Consider the following 18,277-nt stretch of genomic DNA (forward strand, 5'->3'; position numbering starts at 1 on the left):
AATCGGTGGCTCTTTGGGTTTAGATCTGGGGGGCACCTTTTGATATGTCATCACCTAAGGTAGCGTCTAAGATTGGGTGTCGTTTGGGGGAAGTGGTGGAGGTAGAAAAGAGAAGGAGTTTGGAGACTCATAACTTGTTTATGCGAGTCAAGGTGGTAGTTCCATTATCTAAACCACTTTGACAGGGAGGTTTCATTGGGGGTTCAGATGCGCAGCAGAGTTGGGTGGATTACAGATACGAGCATCTTCCATTGTTCTGCCATTACTGTGGTTTACTAGGTCATGATCTCAAACACTGTGTTGAATACTTTACACATAGTAGGAATGGGGAAGAGGTTGTCTGCTAGTATGGTGAGTGGTTAAAGTCCACCGGTAGAAGCTCTCGCTCACCACCGAGAAAGAGCTCAACCACGACTTTGCAACCACTAAACGCTGCAGGGTTTGATGCACAAGGAGTGATTGTCAGTTCGGAGACACTGGCGGCAGAGAACGAATCCATGAAGGAAAACCCTACTAAGGAGGATAGTCATGCATTAGGAATAAACGTAAATTTAGGGATATTCACAGGATGCACAGAAGGCATTATAGATATTGAAGGGATAGTTATGGAAAGCATGGGACCACTTAACTCGGTGAATAATACAGAGGATCAAAATTTAAATGGAGATAACGGTTCACATGAAGTGGCTTTGCACCATGTGGACGTGAGGATGCCATTACCTGTTGGAGGGCACGTGGGAAATAAGGAGCAGGTTGGGCCTCATGCTTTAAAAACAAAACATACTTGGACGAGGGCGACACAAATGGATGTTGGGCCGGGGAAAGAAATACATGAAACAAGCCCACCTAAGTTGGGGAAGAGAGGAATGGAGGAAGCTTATTTTGAGCAAGATACAGAGATTGAAAGGAAGGGAGGGAAATGTGGGAAATTCCAAGAAGATATTTTGAAGAATGAAGCGGTGGGGGTGCATGAGCACCCTTGCCGAACACAATGAGGCTCCTAAGTTGGAATTGCCAAGGGCTTGGGAACTCTTGTATAGTTCATAGCCTTCACAAGTTGGTGAAGAATCAAGCTCCCACAACGTGTTTTTTTGATGGAGACACATCTAGATAGAGAGGGTTTTGAGTATCATTATAGATAATTACTATTTCCGAACAAATAATTTTTTTCCTTGTGATTGGATTTTTATTTTAAAAAGTTACTGTTCATAACATAAAACCTAAGTAGTACATTTATCATTTATGTGAGAAGTGTTTTCATTGATGAGCATGTGAGCAGCTTTTTTATTGGTAATCGGTGAGAAAATCTAACTGAAACATCGAATCTTCTAGATTTGAATCCGGATACTGAGAAAATCTAACTGAAACATTAACTGGATATTTTGAGTATCATTATAGATAATTACTATTTCCGAACAAATAATTTTTTTCCTTGTGATTGGATTTTTATTTTAAAAAGTTACTGTTCATAACATAAAACCTAAGTAGTACATTTATCATTTATGTGAGAAGTGTTTTCATTGATGAGCATGTGAGCAGCTTTTTTATTGGTAATCGGTGAGAAAATCTAACTGAAACATCGAATCTTCTAGATTTGAATCCGGATACTGAGAAAATCTAACTGAAACATTAACTGGATGTTAAGTAGGATGATGTCATTTTAGTTTGAAAGTGCTAATGTAAATTTAATGCGTAAGAAGCGCAGTAGTTCCGCTTAAGTAGGACCACGTAGTTTTTAGGAAAAATTTTGGTTGGGGCAAAGTTGTGTAATTGGACGTGGCACTAGAATTTTTCTAGTTTTAGTTTGAAAGTGCTGAATTTGTTATGATAGCTCTTGCACGTGTACACATGAATTAATATAACATGAAGTTTACACCTCCTAGTAATATAAACCATTTTACACCAGAGTATCTCCTATTTCTCTCTGTTCTTTGTGTTCTTCCTATTCTGTATTCTTCCTATTCTGTGTTCTTCCTATTTTGTACACATGAAATGTTTACACAATATAGATGGCTACTTCGCATGTTTTTTGGAACTAGCATCTCAAAACCTCGGCAGTAAAAAGAATATCCAGATTGACCGACTTTGTGCTGTGGCAGAGTCGGTGAATAACTCTTGTACAGTTTGTAGCCTTCACAAGTTGGTGAAGGATCAAGCTCCCACAACATGTTTTCTGATAGAGACACGTCTAGATAAAGAGGGTTTTGAGTATCATTATAGAGAATTACTGTTTCCGAAAAAGTTTATAGTGAAGAAGCCAAATGGATGAGGTGGTTTGGCTCTCATTTGGAAGGCAGAAGTATAGTTGGATGTTATAAATTTTACGGACCACCATATTCTTGCAAGGGTGGTGAAGGAAGATGGATTTGCATGGATGTTGACTTATTTTTATGGGTGGCCTGAAGCAAGCCAAAAACATAAATTATGGGCCCTTCTTAATCATCTTTGCTTCTTTGTTGACTGCCCTTGTTGTTGCATAGGGGATTTTAATGCTATTCTTAGCTCTGCTGAAAAATAAAGTCGGTTTCCTCCTCCTTTCAAACATATGGATGAATTTCGTGGTGCTTTAGATGGGTGTAATTTGGCTAACTTGGGCTTTGTAGGTTACCCCTTCACGTGGAACAACAAACGGCCAAGGATGGATAATACTAAGGAAAGGTTGGACAGGGTTGTGGCTGACATGGGTTGGAGAAATAAATTCCAGGGCAGTTTGGTAAGTCACCTTTTCTCGCATGCATTTGATCATCGACCCATTATCTTGCATGCATGGATTGTTTTAAGGTGCTGTGGCAAAAGCACTAGATCATTTAGATTTGAAGAAGCCTGGTTGATGAGGGATGATTATGAACATGTAATTCAAAAGGCATGGAGTTATATGGGAAATAATATGGAACCAGGTTTGAGAAGGGTCAGGGAGAAAATCGACAAGTGTGGATCCGAATTGCAGGCTTAGGGTACTTCTCATACTCACCCAGATGAGGCAGAAATTAAGAGAGTACAAAAACGAGTTGAGGATCTTAGTATGGCTGATCATACGATGGAGAACAAGGCTGAAATTTTGGTAGCTAGTAGGACTCTTAATGACTTGCTTCTAAAACAGGAGATATATTGGGCACAAAGATCTAGGGTATCTTGGTTGAAGCATGGGGACATGAATACCAAATATGTCCACTCCAAAGCCTCTTAAAGGCGAAGGAGAAATTTTATTCATGGAATTAGAGACCAAAATAATGGATGGGTGAATGAGCCTAAGGAGATAGCTAGTGTGCCTATAGAGTACTTTGAGAGTATTTTTAGTACGAGGACATGTCAAAGATTGGAGAAATGTCTTAGTGCAATGCAACAAAAGGTGACCCCAGACATGCAGGATATTTTGTCCAGTGATTATAGTGCGGAGGAAGTTTGAGCAATGTTGTTCCAAATGGGACCAACTAAGGCTCTTGGACCTGATGGTATGAATGCTCTCTTTTACCAAAAATATTGGCATATTGTTGGGGATGATGTGACTGCTGTTGTGCTTGATATTCTGAATTCTGGTACTGTGACTCTTAAAATTAATTATACTCATATTGTGCTTATTCCAAAGGTGAAGTCCCCTTAAAAAATTTCTAATTTCATACCTATTAGCCTATGTAATGTTATTTATAAAATTATTTCAAAAGTGTTGGCTAACAGATTGAAAGAGATCCTTCCTCAGTTGATAACTCCTACCCAAAGTGCTTTTGTTTTAGGCAGACTGATAACTAATAATGTACTTGTTGCATATGAGACATTGCATATCATGCACTGCTGGAGGAAGGGTAAGAAGGATTTGCTAGTGATAAAACTCGACATAAGCAAAGCCTATGATCGTGTTGAATGGGAATTCCTAAAAGGTATAATGGTCAGGTTGGGGTTTCCTGATTTGTGGATTGAGGTCTCTACACCCTCATTCTCAGTATGTATCAATGATAATGCATATGGGACTATTATGCCGACCAAAGGACTTCGTCAAGGCAACCCTTTGTTGCCTTATCTCTTCTTGTTATGTGCAGAGGGGTTTTTAGCTTTGCTATCTAAATCCAAAGAGGAGGGTTGGCTTAAGGGGGTGGCGGTTTGTAGAAGAGCTCCTCAGGTATCCCATCTCCTTTTTGCAGACAACTCTTTACTCTTTTATCAAGCTTCTTTGGAAGAGGTGCAATGTGTCACAGATATTCTTCAGTTATATGTGGACTCATTTGGTTAGTGCATTAATTTTGAAAAATCCTCTATTTATTTTAGCAGCAATATGGGTGGGGGCCAAAGAGAAATGATAAAATCTATGTTGGAGTGAAGGAGGTGGATTGGTTTGAATCTTATCTGGGACTACCCACACTACTTGGCCGATCAAAATATCAAGTTTTTCATTTTTTGAAGGATAAAGTATGGAAAAAGATGCAGGGTTGGAAAGGGAAAATGTTATCAAGAGCGGGCAAAGAGGTACTGATAAAAGTTGGAGCCTAATCCATCCCCACATACACAATGGGGGTATTTTTGCTTCTTGCTTGATTGTGTAATGAACTCAATGCTTTATGTGCAAGATTTTGGTAGGGTTAGACAGGCGACGAAAGGAAGATACATTGGAAGAATTGGGGTGTGTTATCTCAGCCAAAAAAAGAAGGAGGTATGAGATTTCATGACTTGAAGAATTTTAATTTGGCTATGTTAGCCAAACAAGGGTGAAGGTTGCTTCAAGAGAAGGATTCTTTGCTCTGTAAGTGCTTCAAAGCACGGTATTTCCCAAGAACTAATTTTCTAGATGCCTCGGATGCCCCTAATTGCTCTTATGTGTGGAAGAGCTTGATGTCGGCCTAACCAATTCTTAAATAGGGATGTTGCTGGAGGGTGGGGGATGGGTCTGCCATCCAGGTTATGGTTGACAAATGGNCAGTTGATAACTCCTACCCAAAGTGCTTTTGTTTTAGGCAGACTGATAACTAATAATGTACTTGTTGCATATGAGACATTGCATATCATGCACTGCTGGAGGAAGGGTAAGAAGGATTTGCTAGTGATAAAACTCGACATAAGCAAAGCCTATGATCGTGTTGAATGGGAATTCCTAAAAGGTATAATGGTCAGGTTGGGGTTTCCTGATTTGTGGATTGAGGTCTCTACACCCTCATTCTCAGTATGTATCAATGATAATGCATATGGGACTATTATGCCGACCAAAGGACTTCGTCAAGGCAACCCTTTGTCGCCTTATCTCTTCTTGTTATGTGCAGAGGGGTTTTTAGCTTTGCTATCTAAATCCAAAGAGGAGGGTTGGCTTAAGGGGGTGGCGGTTTGTAGAAGAGCTCCTCAGGTATCCCATCTCCTTTTTGCAGACAACTCTTTACTCTTTTATCAAGCTTCTTTGGAAGAGGTGCAATGTGTCACAGATATTCTTCAGTTATATGTGGACTCATTTGGTTAGTGCATTAATTTTGAAAAATCCTCTATTTATTTTAGCAGCAATATGGGTGGGGGCCAAAGAGAAATGATAAAATCTATGTTGGAGTGAAGGAGGTGGATTGGTTTGAATCTTATCTGGGACTACCCACACTACTTGGCCGATCAAAATATCAAGTTTTTCACTTTTTGAAGGATAAAGTATGGAAAAAGATGCAGGGTTGGAAAGGGAAAATGTTATCAAGAGCGGGCAAAGAGGTACTGATAAAAGTTGGAGCCTAATCCATCCCCACATACACAATGGGGGTATTTTTGCTTCTTGCTTGATTGTGTAATGAACTCAATGCTTTATGTGCAAGATTTTGGTAGGGTTAGACAGGCGACGAAAGGAAGATACATTGGAAGAATTGGGGTGTGTTATCTCAGCCAAAAAAAGAAGGAGGTATGAGATTTCATGACTTGAAGAATTTTAATTTGGCTATGTTAGCCAAACAAGGGTGAAGGTTGCTTCAAGAGAAGGATTCTTTGCTCTGTAAGTGCTTCAAAGCACGGTATTTCCCAAGAACTAATTTTCTAGATGCCTCGGATGCCCCTAATTGCTCTTATGTGTGGAAGAGCTTGATGTCGGCCTAACCAATTCTTAAATAGGGATGTTGCTGGAGGGTGGGGATGGGTCTGCCATCCAGGTTATGGTTGACAAATGATACTATTTCAGATTACAAACCAGGTTCTTCATCCACTAGTGGAAGAGGAATAGAAGTGGCGGGTTTTGGACCTTATTGATTGGTGGACTAATTCTTGGGATCGTGAGGTGGTTGAGAACAAATTTCAGAGGTATGATGTAGAAGCTATGTTGCGCATTCCTTTGAGTCACAGACAAGTTCCAGATGAGCTGTTTTGGCTGCACACAAAGAGTGGGGAATACTCGATGAAGTCTGGCTATCACACGGCAAGGCTTATCTCTAGTCAGGTATAAGATAAAGCTAAGAGCTCATGGGTGGACTTTGGAAGTTATGTTTAGCCGAAGTTGTGGAAACTTCATATACCAAACAAAATAAAAGTGTTTGGGTGGAGGGCCTGTCTGGACATATTACCTACTTGAGCGAATTTGGCTCGAAAAAAAAAAAAAAAAAATGGAGGATGTTGTCCTCAACAAATAGTCCACATTATGTACGAAGGTATTGCATGCCAAATAGCTGCACTTTGATGCCTTCCAAACCGCCACTTCTAGCATGCCAACAAATCAACCACACTCTTAGGCATAACCTAAAACACCTGAAATAAGGCCAGAGATTGTTATTTGTGACCAATATCACAATGTAGAAGCAAAAGATCTATGCAATCCCCATTTTTCCACCACAACCATATTCCTCTTTTTTTTAATCATCCAACGTGAAAAATCTTTCCTAGTGCAACTATCCATGTAAAAAAGGTCACTTTAGCTTAAAATGACAGCTTGGTTTCACTGCCAAATTATGTAGTATGTACAACTATTTAAAGCCTCACTTTATTAGGTACAACTGTACTTTGACACAACTTGTTTTTTGAACAAATTATCCAATGGTAATAAGCTCATCTAAGCACGTTCTTAAGTGTTCTAATTTCTGAAGGTGTTAAATTTGTTTTCTTTTCAAAAGCTAAAAGATACTCCTTCCTTAAATAGGTAACAGTAACATATGTGGCCATACTTTGTGTTGTGATTGTAAGCGAATCATTGTAATTGGATATATTTAGTTAACATGCAACATAGCAGAAGAAAGAACCTTAAACTGCTTCTGTGCACATTATGTTCATTGATGGAGAAGGTAAAAAAATCATTTGTAAGAACAGTTATGGGTCTTGCACCAGATTACCCCTAATTTCATTTTTTATTTAAGAGTTGATGCTAAAGAATTTCCAACTCTAAATAGGAAGTATGGATTTATGCCACTGTTGAAGAATGTTTTCTGATTTTGTTTAATTAACCTTATGTTTTAATTACTGAATTTAAATCTTTTCATATTGTTTGCTGTATCATCTGTAATCTGTCCTAATAAAATGTCTTGTATGCCATGCAGGCAACAGAGGAAAGAAACAAAAATAAAGGGGCGTACATTGTTCTGGAACCCCCTAATTTTGATAATCCAAATTTTTACAGCTTTGAAGCAATTGCTCCAAGACCACAGGTATTTAATAACACTCATTTTTAATTGGAAAAAAATGATGATTATTTTCAGGTTTTATACAAATTTTCCGAGAGTCTGAGGATAATCAAAGCAGCAAGCTCCATCATAAGCGGGGGTGCTTTTGCTTTTGTATTTCCTTTTTTTTTTTTTTTTGGTGACTGTTTCTTAATGGATGCAGGTGAATCCCTATTATGACTATGTAAATGTGATTGACTCTAATAAAGAATTGGACCTGGCATCAATGGTAACTACTCCTGAAGGTTCATAATCACTTGCTGCATATGAAATTCATTATTTTGAATTGTGCATGTATTTTCTCCATGATTTTGTTGCATTTTAGCTATTTATGTAAGAGATTTCTTTCCCTTGCTAGCTGTTCTTTTCAAATCTAAAATTATGTCTTGAGCTCAGATGGAGCAGTTATGGTAGAATAAGAGGTAGAAATACTTCTTCTTCTTTTTTCTTTTTCTTTTTTTCTGGGATAAGTTAGGGAGAAATACTTGCTTTTAAGATATCAATTGTCCCTATTTTTTTTTTTCCCTCTTGATACTTGTTTTGTTTTCAGCCAACCCCAAAATTTGAAACTAAGGCTGGGCTGTTTTGTATACTTGTTTTCATATATGAAAAAAATAGATCATTGGAGTGCTCGTTAATCGTTGATAATTAGCCACTCCATTCCTTTAAAAATGCCATGTTAGATAATTTTTGAATTTTAGCTCGTTGGGTTTACGACAGTTTTGCGAAGCTCTCTCAACCTAAGGTATCCAAGTCTCATTGTGAGGAGCCCCATTACTGTCTTTCATCCTTCTTTTCTCCCCCTACCTGTCATAGTCCACTATGACCATTAATGGTAAGTACAAGCCATTAGAAATTTATCTGGTCTGACATTCTATGACAAAATGAAATCGAGAATAAATAATCTTTACTCATCTCTGGTACCAAAATGGAGTTGCTCAAGTTTAAGGCTTCTTGGAGTAAGTATTTTAAATAGGTAATCAGTATTATGTATTGTTGAAGCAGAACCTAGGGGGGGTTTAGAATTAACTGTGTGGAACTATATGCAGAGCTATAGTTTTACTTCTTAACAATCATTCTCTAAATAATCTTATGATGGAGCCGCTGCTCAATGATTGCAGGATCCTATTGAGGAACTTCCATAGGTTGACAATCAAACGCAGCTACAAGGAGGCGAATCAGTGCGCTGATGCACTAGCTAAGTTTGGCCCCAGCCAATCTACTGACTATGTTATTTTTGATAACCCACCGCTTGTGGTGGAAAATTTGCTGGCTTTTGATAAATCTGAGTTATTTATAATAGATTTATTTGCAGTTAATATATTTGCACTGTCGTATTATCATTATATGATATTTTGGATGATACTTCCCAAGCTAGTAGCAGAGATGTAGTTGTAAAAAATTAAAAATGATTTGGTCATGTTCAATAACTTAAGAGTTCACGGATTTAAGTATATGAGTTGGGTTCAAGTTGTATACGTAGTAAAATTTATGAGTGTACATCACTTAATAACTTTCTATTGGATTCTACAAAGTTATTGTTAGATTGCATTATCTCCTTTCAAGTTATGCATGGTGCATTTTTTTATTTATCAATGTTGCACTAATTAATAATTTATGTTGGATAATTACAAATATATATATATATATATATATAGGATGTGATTTTTGATGAGTCAATTGTTAGATTACACTAGTTTCAGATCCATGTTTTGCATGAGAATAAATAATTATTTTGTACTGTAATATAATGTATAATTTTTTCTCTAAAATTTTTTAATATAATTTATTTTCCCTAAAAGCTAAATAATTTTCAATCTGTCTAATTAGGTTTACTTTGGTCTAATTAAGTCTACTTCAATCCAATTTGATGTACTCGGTCAATTTTGGTCTACCTTCAGTCTATTTCTAGACTAATTCGGTCAATTTATTGGATGTGTTTTTTTGATAAATTTACTATTTGATTACTGTGCCTCCTTAAACCCTACATGCATTTAAACTTTATAAGCATGTTTAAATTTCAATTTTTTTTTTTTGGGTACTTTAAAATGATCTTATATGTATTTACATATAAGATTAACCCAACTAATTATTATTTTGAGCATTATAAGAGTGTAGTATGGAGAACTTTAGCTTTAAAGCTCCAATTAGTTTAGAGATAAAATGACATCTAACCCACTTAATTTAAGGTGTCTAATGAAGACATGAAGAGAAATGCTATATCCACAACATTTTCACAACTAATCTTAATTGGCAGGTCGTTGCGGGTTGATATTAGTAGAACAAAAAAGTAATTTTAGTGATAAATTCAAATTATAATCAATAATAACTAACTACCTATGATTTGTTATGAAAATGTTGTAGACGTAGTATTTCTTAGACATTAAAGTGTTGTCATATAAAAAGCTTGACGCCCCATTTGCATCTTATACCAAAAGTGAAAAGTAATTACCCATTAAAATGAAACTATACCTAAACTTTATCTTATGTTATATGTATTTGCATTTTCTTTTCTTTTCAAGAAAAAACCCAAAATCTCACATTAAATGATCTAATATCATAGATTCTAAATTCATGCATGATCCTATTCATAATAATTGTGCATTAAGGTTTGTTTGTGATTCGCTTATTTTGCTGAAAGTATTACAGATAAAAGTAAAAGTTAACTGAAATAATATAGTATGACTTATGAATAGTATCAAAAAGTGCAGTGAGGTCCATGAATAGTAGCAAAAATAAGCTGAATAGTAAAATAAGTTGATAAAAATAAGTGTTGCCAAATGCACATTAAGTGACCTATTCCTAAGACAGATTTTTTTTTTTTTTTTCAAAATAGCACTAATTTTCAAACAATTTTGCTAGTTAGTATCGTTTTCAAATTATTTAGGAAACTAACAACTCGAGTCTTTTAGACTCAAGTTCGCGATAGCAAATTGAGTCTCAAAGACTCGATTTTCATGAGGTGCGTAACTGAGGTGGAGACTTGAGTTCCCTCTAGAAAACATAGAATATAACAACCCAAAAAAAAACCCAGAAAACACAACACAGACCAACGCAGAAAATACAAACCCAGAACAGCCCCGAATGGCAACCTAGAAAACACAAACAGACCAACCCAAAAAACACAAACTCATAATAGAAAATATTCCACCGGAGACAGACCTACCCAAAAATCATAGAAAATGAATCAAGAGACAAACCAAATCAGAAAACACAGAAAACAGACCTTTGGTGCCAATATCAACAAACCCAAGCCGCTCCAGTGCTGAGATCGTGATTTTTGGGTTTGAGAATTTGAGAAATGGGTTTGGATGTTTGAGGAAGGAGAAGAAGAGGGAAGAAAGTTAGAGAAGGAAGAACTGTCTGGAGAAGAAGAACTGTCTTGGATTTTTGGGGCTTGGAAGAAGGGGAAAAAAAAAGAAAAAAAAAAAGGAAAAAAAGAATGAAGGAAGAAGATAGTGTAGAGGAAATCGAGTCTCAAAGACTCGAGTACCACGTGGATTTTAAGTCCACCTCAGCTTTGCCAGCACACAGAAATCGAGTCTAAGAAACTCAAGTTGTTATAGGAACTCGAGTCTAAGAAAGTCAAGATGCTAGTTTCTTAAATAGTTTGGAAACATTGCTAACTAACAAATTTGTTAGCAAAATTGTGTTATTTTGCAAAAAAATCCTTCCTAAGACTTAGCAAAATTGGACTTGGGTTTGTTAATTTGTCCAAACCCAAACAAAAAGACATTATATGGGTAATAAGAACAACAACCCATTTTATCTTGATAAGTTGATGTTCTTTACCTACTTTTGACTTTAATAGTTTCTTAAATAGTTTGGAAATGTTGCTAACTAACAAATTTGTTAGCAAAATGGCGTTATATTGCAAAAAAAATCCTTTCTAAGACTTAGCAAAATTGGACTTGGGTTTGTTAATTCGCCCAAACCCAAACAAAAAGACATTATATGGGTAATAAGAACAACAACCCGTTTTATCCTGATAAGTTGATATTCTTTACCTACTTTTGACTTGACTTGGTTGGGTCGAACTTGTTCCCCAGCATGATCCACCTTGCTCTATTCAAATTTCTCTCTGTCCAAAGAGGTGAAGGGGCGAGGATCAGTTTTGCTTGCCTCACCCTTACCCAAATATGTATATATACAATCCTCGAAACACTTTCTTTTCTCCACGTTCTGTTTCAACTCCATCATTAATGTCAAAGCCTCCACATTAGGGATATATATATATATATATAAATAAAAAAAAAATCCTCCAACCTGTTTTGCCTTTATCCTATCCCCCACTCTTAACTCATCCAAGTTTTCTTTGCCCTAAAGAGGGGATGAGATAAGAATGGGTCACCCTTGATGTGATATTCATTAAAAAGGTGTATATATATATATATATATATACATTAAAATTGTAGTCTTGAGTCAACAGTTCTCACTTTCAACTAATTTATATTTCATGTCATGCACCATTCGACATATTTTGTGCCTCTGTTGTTGACAAAACTATATTTCTATAAAATACATTAAAACATGATGAATATATCTTAGTGCAATACATAATAGTGTCACGGAAAATATTATGTAATGAGTGTCACATATAGAATCATAGCTATCAAATTTCTTATTGTGACACATGGTTAACATCTAGTGATTATCATGTTTGGACTATCTAAGAACATCTTTAGAGAGTTAGTGCCTCTCCATAACTATGCTAAAAGGGGGATAACTAGCAATTTTGAATTAGTGACACATCTGACAACGAATGCTTCATTGGCCTCTTCAATACAATTGGTGTGCATACACATAGAGAGAGAGAGACACAGAGGACACTTGAGGATCTAATTGTACTTTNTGTATATATATATATATATATATACAACAACTAGACATATTTAAATATATTTCATAATTTAAAAGAAATAATTCCCTAACAAGATTACCACTATTTAGCAAAATATTTACTATTTAGCAATATACCACTATTTGTGAAATATTTAGCAATCTACCACATTTTTAAAACTCGAGTTTGCCGTGTAACTCGAGTTTTAGAAACTTGAGTTCTTTGAAAAAATAGCCTTCAAGTTTGTTGTGCTATTTTTTATAGAACTCAAGTTACATAAAAAAAATGGTGGTTGTTTTCCATGGAACTTGAGTTTGTGAAACTTGAGTTACATGGAAAAACTTGAGTTTCACAAACTCGAGTTTTAAAAAAAGTGGTAGATCTCTAATTATTTCGCAAACAGTGGTAGATCCATACATGTTTTGCCAAATAGTGGCACTTGGCCATTTTGGCCTATTTCTACTTGCTAGTTGAAAATCCTAGAACCCTTCTCCCTCTCAAGTGTTGTCGCTAGAGAGTTAGCCAGAATATGACAAATTTTCATAAAAAAAGTTTATCTAAGCTCTAAAACACCATAAATCAAGAATTAACGACATGCTAAGGGATCTTGATTTTATAGCCAAAAATATTTGTGATATACAGGTCAAAGATGTGCTCATAACTAACCTATCAATTGCCACATTCATAATCTATATCTATATATATCTAAAAATTGAAGCGTAACATTTATTATTGCTACGCTTCAATTAAGCCACATCAGCATTCACGTCATTACCCTTTTTTTTTTTTTTTTTAAATTTTTTATAATTCTTTTAACATTTACTCATTCTTTTTAAACATTTACACTTTCTCCCACCCATACCTTTTCATCTCCCCACTACCCTTTACATTAATAACACTCTTCATCTTTCCCTTATTTTGTCTTTCTTATTCACATCATTTGACTATAAATTTCTCACTCTCTTCCATTCTTTGCATAGTTTTTCGTCACAAAAACAAAGGTTCTCTCTCTCTCTCTCTCTTGATTTATTTATTTATATTTTTCTTGCATTTTTGCTTTAGGTTGATAAATTTTTGTATTCTTTAGAACTCTACTTTTGGTTGATGCGATTTAATTTTGTATTTTAATTTTAATTTTTTTTGGTTCTCTTTGATTGTTGATCTACTCTAATCGATTATTTTTTAAAATAATCCTAATACATTAATTTAGTACAATAACAACCTTCATATCTAATAATTGTTAACTATGTTTTAATTTTAATCTTCTATCATAAAGAAATGTGGAAAATACTCAAATTGAAGGAATTCCTCTACAATTCAATATAAGTTAGAGTAAAAGCAATTAAGTATTAATTTAAAATTGGGGTCTAAATAAGTATTAGTGTTTTCACACTAATTGAGCTTTCAGAATTAAATATAGTATATAAAAATATAATATTATTCTATTACATAGCATGATTTGGATAATTTGTTTTTTTTTTTTTTGGTTCTCTTTGATTATTAAATTTTATCATATTGCGTTATAAAGAATTAAATATAGCATATAAAATATAATATTATTCTATTACATAATACATAGCATGATTTGGATAATTTGGTATTTATTTTATTACACATCATAATTTTTATAGTGCTCAATTTAGATGTTAAACTATGAGACTTTACTAATTTTTGTTATTTTTTAATCCTTTGTAGTGGACAAAGTACTCTTAATAGTTGTATTAGAAGTACTCTATAATGTCATTTATTTAGAGAAAAGCAAATGTTAGCTAAATGAAAATAATCAAATGGGTGACAAATTTTAGCTTTTGCAATTTTACTTTAAATGTTATTATTATTTTATAACAATGCATATATAGAAATTTAATTCTTAGATTTTGCTAATAATTGTTTATTTGATAATATGTTTTGGGTGGATGAAATTACAATTTCTGTAAAGAAAATAACCTTAATAGATTATCAACAACAAATTTTTTTTCTACTTGGTCCAATTAATCATTGTTAAGTTTATTAATTTTATAGTTACATTTTTGGTGTTTTGGATTGTAGGCAGTAAGGTTTGACAAAGTTTGTTTAAAACTAAAAGAATAATTTCCAAATTTATATTCTTTTTAATGATTCACAAAATGTTATATATAACGTTCATTAAAAATGAATATTTTCGTTAACTTGCCTTTTGAATTTTTGAAAAAAATTATATTATTTTCATTTTGTAACAAAAAAATTTAATATTATAATTTATGATTGTTCTTATTTACATTTATGATTGTTCTTATAATAAATAAAAATATGATTATGAAATACATATTGTTTATTAAATTAGTTCAAATTGTAAAAAAAAATTAATAAAACCACCAAAAAATGATTATCATACGCGATTTGCTAGTTCGCGGCCAGTATGTATAATATTTGCCACTCTTTTGTGTGCATACTTAATGTAAATTTGCATTCTACTGAACCATGTAAAAGAACAATTTAATTTCTTTTTAGATATGGCCTATGCAGTCTGCACACACATTAAATATGGCAAAATTAGAAGTAACTAGTAAGTTACTTGTGCGCTGCACGGACAATGTTATACTGTTTTATGTAAGATAGTTTTGGAGAATTTTCTATATGAATTATAACATAATTGTTATAGAACTTTATTAGTAATAAGTTCATCATAGAAAGTAACAATTATAAATTGCACACACATATCTATTATAATTATTTAATTGAATTAACGAGGAAAAAAAAACTTTGGACGATTATTATAGAATAAAAGTTGATATAAAATGTGTTTTTCTCTTTCGCTTTGATTCTAAACAAATATACATTCCAAACACCCATAGTCAATCATATCATTTACAAACCCACAAATCCACAACGTTTGTCCTTAACATCAAAATTGTAATTGTCGTTGTCACTCAATATAAAATGCAAGTTGGCTTCAATAGTTGTTGCTAACTTATACGGGTTAGGATCAGATGAAACAACAATATTAGAACTAGTTAGGGGTTGTTGAAAGATTGAAAGTAAATGACATCATTTTTTGTCTGTGTGTATTTGACATGAGATGACATGAAGGGCTATGGGTAGGTATATATAAAGGGGTAGAAGTGCAAGATTGGAAATGGTGAATTAAAATAGAAAGAGTTTTGTTGTATTTGTGTGAAAGATGAAAAGTCTAGAAACATTGAACCAAATGAAATAAATAATATTTATTTTTGAATTAGAAATGTCTTGATACATTAAACCAAATGAAACAAAAAGTCAATATTCAATTTGTTCATATCTCTGATGTGGCACATGAGAATATTTTAATTCTCTTTGCATAAAAATGCCTCACTTGGTAGAACCTCATGCTTACATGTAAAAAGATTCACGTTTATGGTTACAGATATCTTCTTTCTTTACTAATTTTGGTGTGTGCATACACACACACTTGGACACACAGAAAATCCCAAGTCATAGTGAAGCAATTAAAACATGAATGCCCATAAGGGTCAGACAAGCACAAAATGTTTATATGAGGATTTAAGCTTATTTTGCATTTTACTTGCAGGTTTTTGTGACTCCCATGCTAACACCTCATGAATTTACACCTCGTGAATTTATAGAGTCTAAAATGCGGCATCCATTGCCTGGAAGCAGGGTGCATAATGAGAATTTCTTCAGTGGAAGATTGATTTCTGTTGAAATCACATGGTATGGTGGTGGCAATGTAGTATCTGTGGTGGGATCGTGGAACAACTGGCAGACTAAGTAACATAACTTTTTATTTTCCAAGTTTCAACTTAATCAATTTTTCTCCTTTAACTTCATAATTTGATATTGATGAACTCCCCCGTCTTTCTTTCTTCAACAGGGAGGACTTGCAGAATATCGGAAAAATTGCTTCTGTTACTATGATGCTTCCGTTAGGAATCCACTACTTTTGCTTCATTGTTGATGGAGAGTTGAAATGTTCTCTCAACTTGCAACGGGTCAGTAATAGCGGAGGAGATCACTATAATATGTTATACTTGCAGGTAACTTTGTGGTTTTCATTTGGTTTAATGCTCCTCATTTATATATTATTATTACAATGTCATTAATAATAGATTACTTTGTGGTAGAACACACTCTCTCTCTCTCTCGTGTTCAATTATTAACATTTTGCATTTGTTTATATATGTGCACATGACAGGAGGATGCCCTACAATTAGCAGCACCTGCAAATGCAAATGGTGGTCCAGATTTGTCCGAGTTTGAATGTCCTCCTTCTCCACCATCAAGTTATAACAATCAACTATTTTCTTTTGACGAACTTGCGATTGAACCACCAAACCTACCCCAACAATTAGAAGAAGCACTTGTGGATATGCCGCCAGTGCCTAATCATACACAACTAAATCATTTATACTGTAGCAAAACAAATGATGCTGATCAGTCTGTGATGGTCAACTCAACTGAAAGATTTGGTGCTAGATATGTTACACGAGCAGTATACAAGGCAGCTTTTAAAACCAAATCATGGTCAAAGAAATTTTTTTTTATTGAGTAGATTTTTGGAGTTAAAAGAACATTAATAATGACTTTGTTTACTGTTCATTGATTTTTGGGATCGATGTGTTGGGATTTATGCCCTAAAAATTCAATTTATTGGCATGTCATAAATAATTAAATTGTTTAATTATTTGAGACTATAAATGAACTAATAGGACATTATCTTAGTCCATGAGATGTATAGTATGTGATTTATGTGAAAAGTCACAGAAAGATATAAATTATAAGTTCTTTGTAAACTCATAATTTTAGTTCGTAGTCAGTGATGAAATTGGGCATTTCATCTGCGAAGACTATAACATATCAACTAAGATAATTTGTCTTGATCATGAAAGTTGAGACTTCTAGTTGATATGTTGATATGTTTTAAAAGTTAAAATATATTGAACTAGATCGCTGTGAGATGTATTATTCTCCTAACGACTGTCCAACATGATGTTTTGCCATACATTAGTGTAATCGATGTTTATTTTTGGGCTCAATCACGTGATTTTTCTAGTTTCTACTTTCATTTCTGGATCTATCTTTATTTTGGTTCTAAATAGCGAAGCAAAATTAGATTAACAAAGAGGTTGCAGTTGCCTACATTGAGAGTCACAAAATTAGTTTTCTCTAAATTCCTCCCTTGTGTAATGACCGGTTTCCTATGCAAAATATGAGGTGAGATTCAAAATTATGGTGCTTTTTTTTTTTTTTGGGATAATTACAGTAAACCCACCTGAGGTTTGGCCCGTTTTCACTTTACCTACCCGTGGTTTAAAACTTATCACTTTGCCCACCTGAACTTCAATCCGTTACCCCTCCGTTGCCCACCTCACCCTTAGACGTTAGAAAAACACAATTTTATTCCAAATTAGAACATAACACAGATTAAACAACACGAACTCACTCTCTTTTCCTCACAAGCCTAGAAACGCGAAAATCCATTTCTGTATCTGATATTGACATTTCTTCTTATGGATTTTGTGTATCCTACAGATAGTGATTTCACTGCCCTTTTCAATGTTTATTCCTTCCCTTTGGATATGTTCTTAATTTTTGTTTTCTTCTCTGTGTTTCTATTCTCTTTCTATAGCAATCATACGGTTTTAAAATTTTATTTTTTTAATTTCATTTTTTTTTTATACTTTTCTTATGTTTTTATCTGCTTGGGTTTATTCATCTTGTGCGTGATTTTCGGTTCTGGGTAGTTGACAGACCTAAAGAAATGGTTTTTGTCTTCTGGGTATTTCCGTTTCTTGGGCTTGTATTAGTTTCTTTTGTTTAAAAAATATATATTTTTTTTTATTCTATACTCTTCCTTGTCTTGCTGATT

At 34.2% G+C, this 18,277-nt stretch overlaps 1 protein-coding gene and 1 long non-coding RNA gene across 2 annotated transcripts; both read left to right on the plus strand.

Moving 5' to 3' along the window:
* Window positions 1–7,469: 7,469 nt before the first annotated feature.
* LOC136066649 (uncharacterized) lies at window positions 7,470–9,068 on the plus strand. Its single transcript, XR_010628159.1, has 3 exons — window positions 7,470–7,577; window positions 7,756–7,821; window positions 8,714–9,068. It is a non-coding gene; the product is annotated as an uncharacterized LOC136066649 (long non-coding RNA).
* Window positions 9,069–15,955: 6,887 nt separating this feature from the next.
* On the plus strand, window positions 15,956–17,444 carry LOC111993392 (SNF1-related protein kinase regulatory subunit beta-2). Its single transcript, XM_024025234.2, has 3 exons — window positions 15,956–16,179; window positions 16,283–16,445; window positions 16,604–17,444. Exons 1-3 carry the CDS (start codon window positions 15,995–15,997, stop codon window positions 16,958–16,960), a joined length of 705 nt encoding a protein of 234 aa, XP_023881002.2. The 5' UTR covers window positions 15,956–15,994; the 3' UTR covers window positions 16,961–17,444.
* The last annotated feature ends 833 nt before the right edge of the window (window positions 17,445–18,277 follow it).

This window comes from Quercus suber, unplaced genomic scaffold (assembly GCF_002906115.3).
Source record: "Quercus suber isolate HL8 unplaced genomic scaffold, Cork oak 2.0 scaffold_42, whole genome shotgun sequence".
NCBI lineage: Eukaryota > Viridiplantae > Streptophyta > Magnoliopsida > Fagales > Fagaceae > Quercus > Quercus suber.

Coding starts and splice junctions, on each gene's coding strand:
- LOC111993392 (XM_024025234.2), top strand. CDS start 15,995: ATGCTAACACCTCATGAATTTACACCTCGTGAATTTATAGAGTCTAAA. Junction 16,180..16,282: donor TGGAACAACTGGCAGACTAA/GTAACATAACTT, acceptor TTTCTTCAACAG/GGAGGACTTGCAGAATATCG. Junction 16,446..16,603: donor ATAATATGTTATACTTGCAG/GTAACTTTGTGG, acceptor TGCACATGACAG/GAGGATGCCCTACAATTAGC.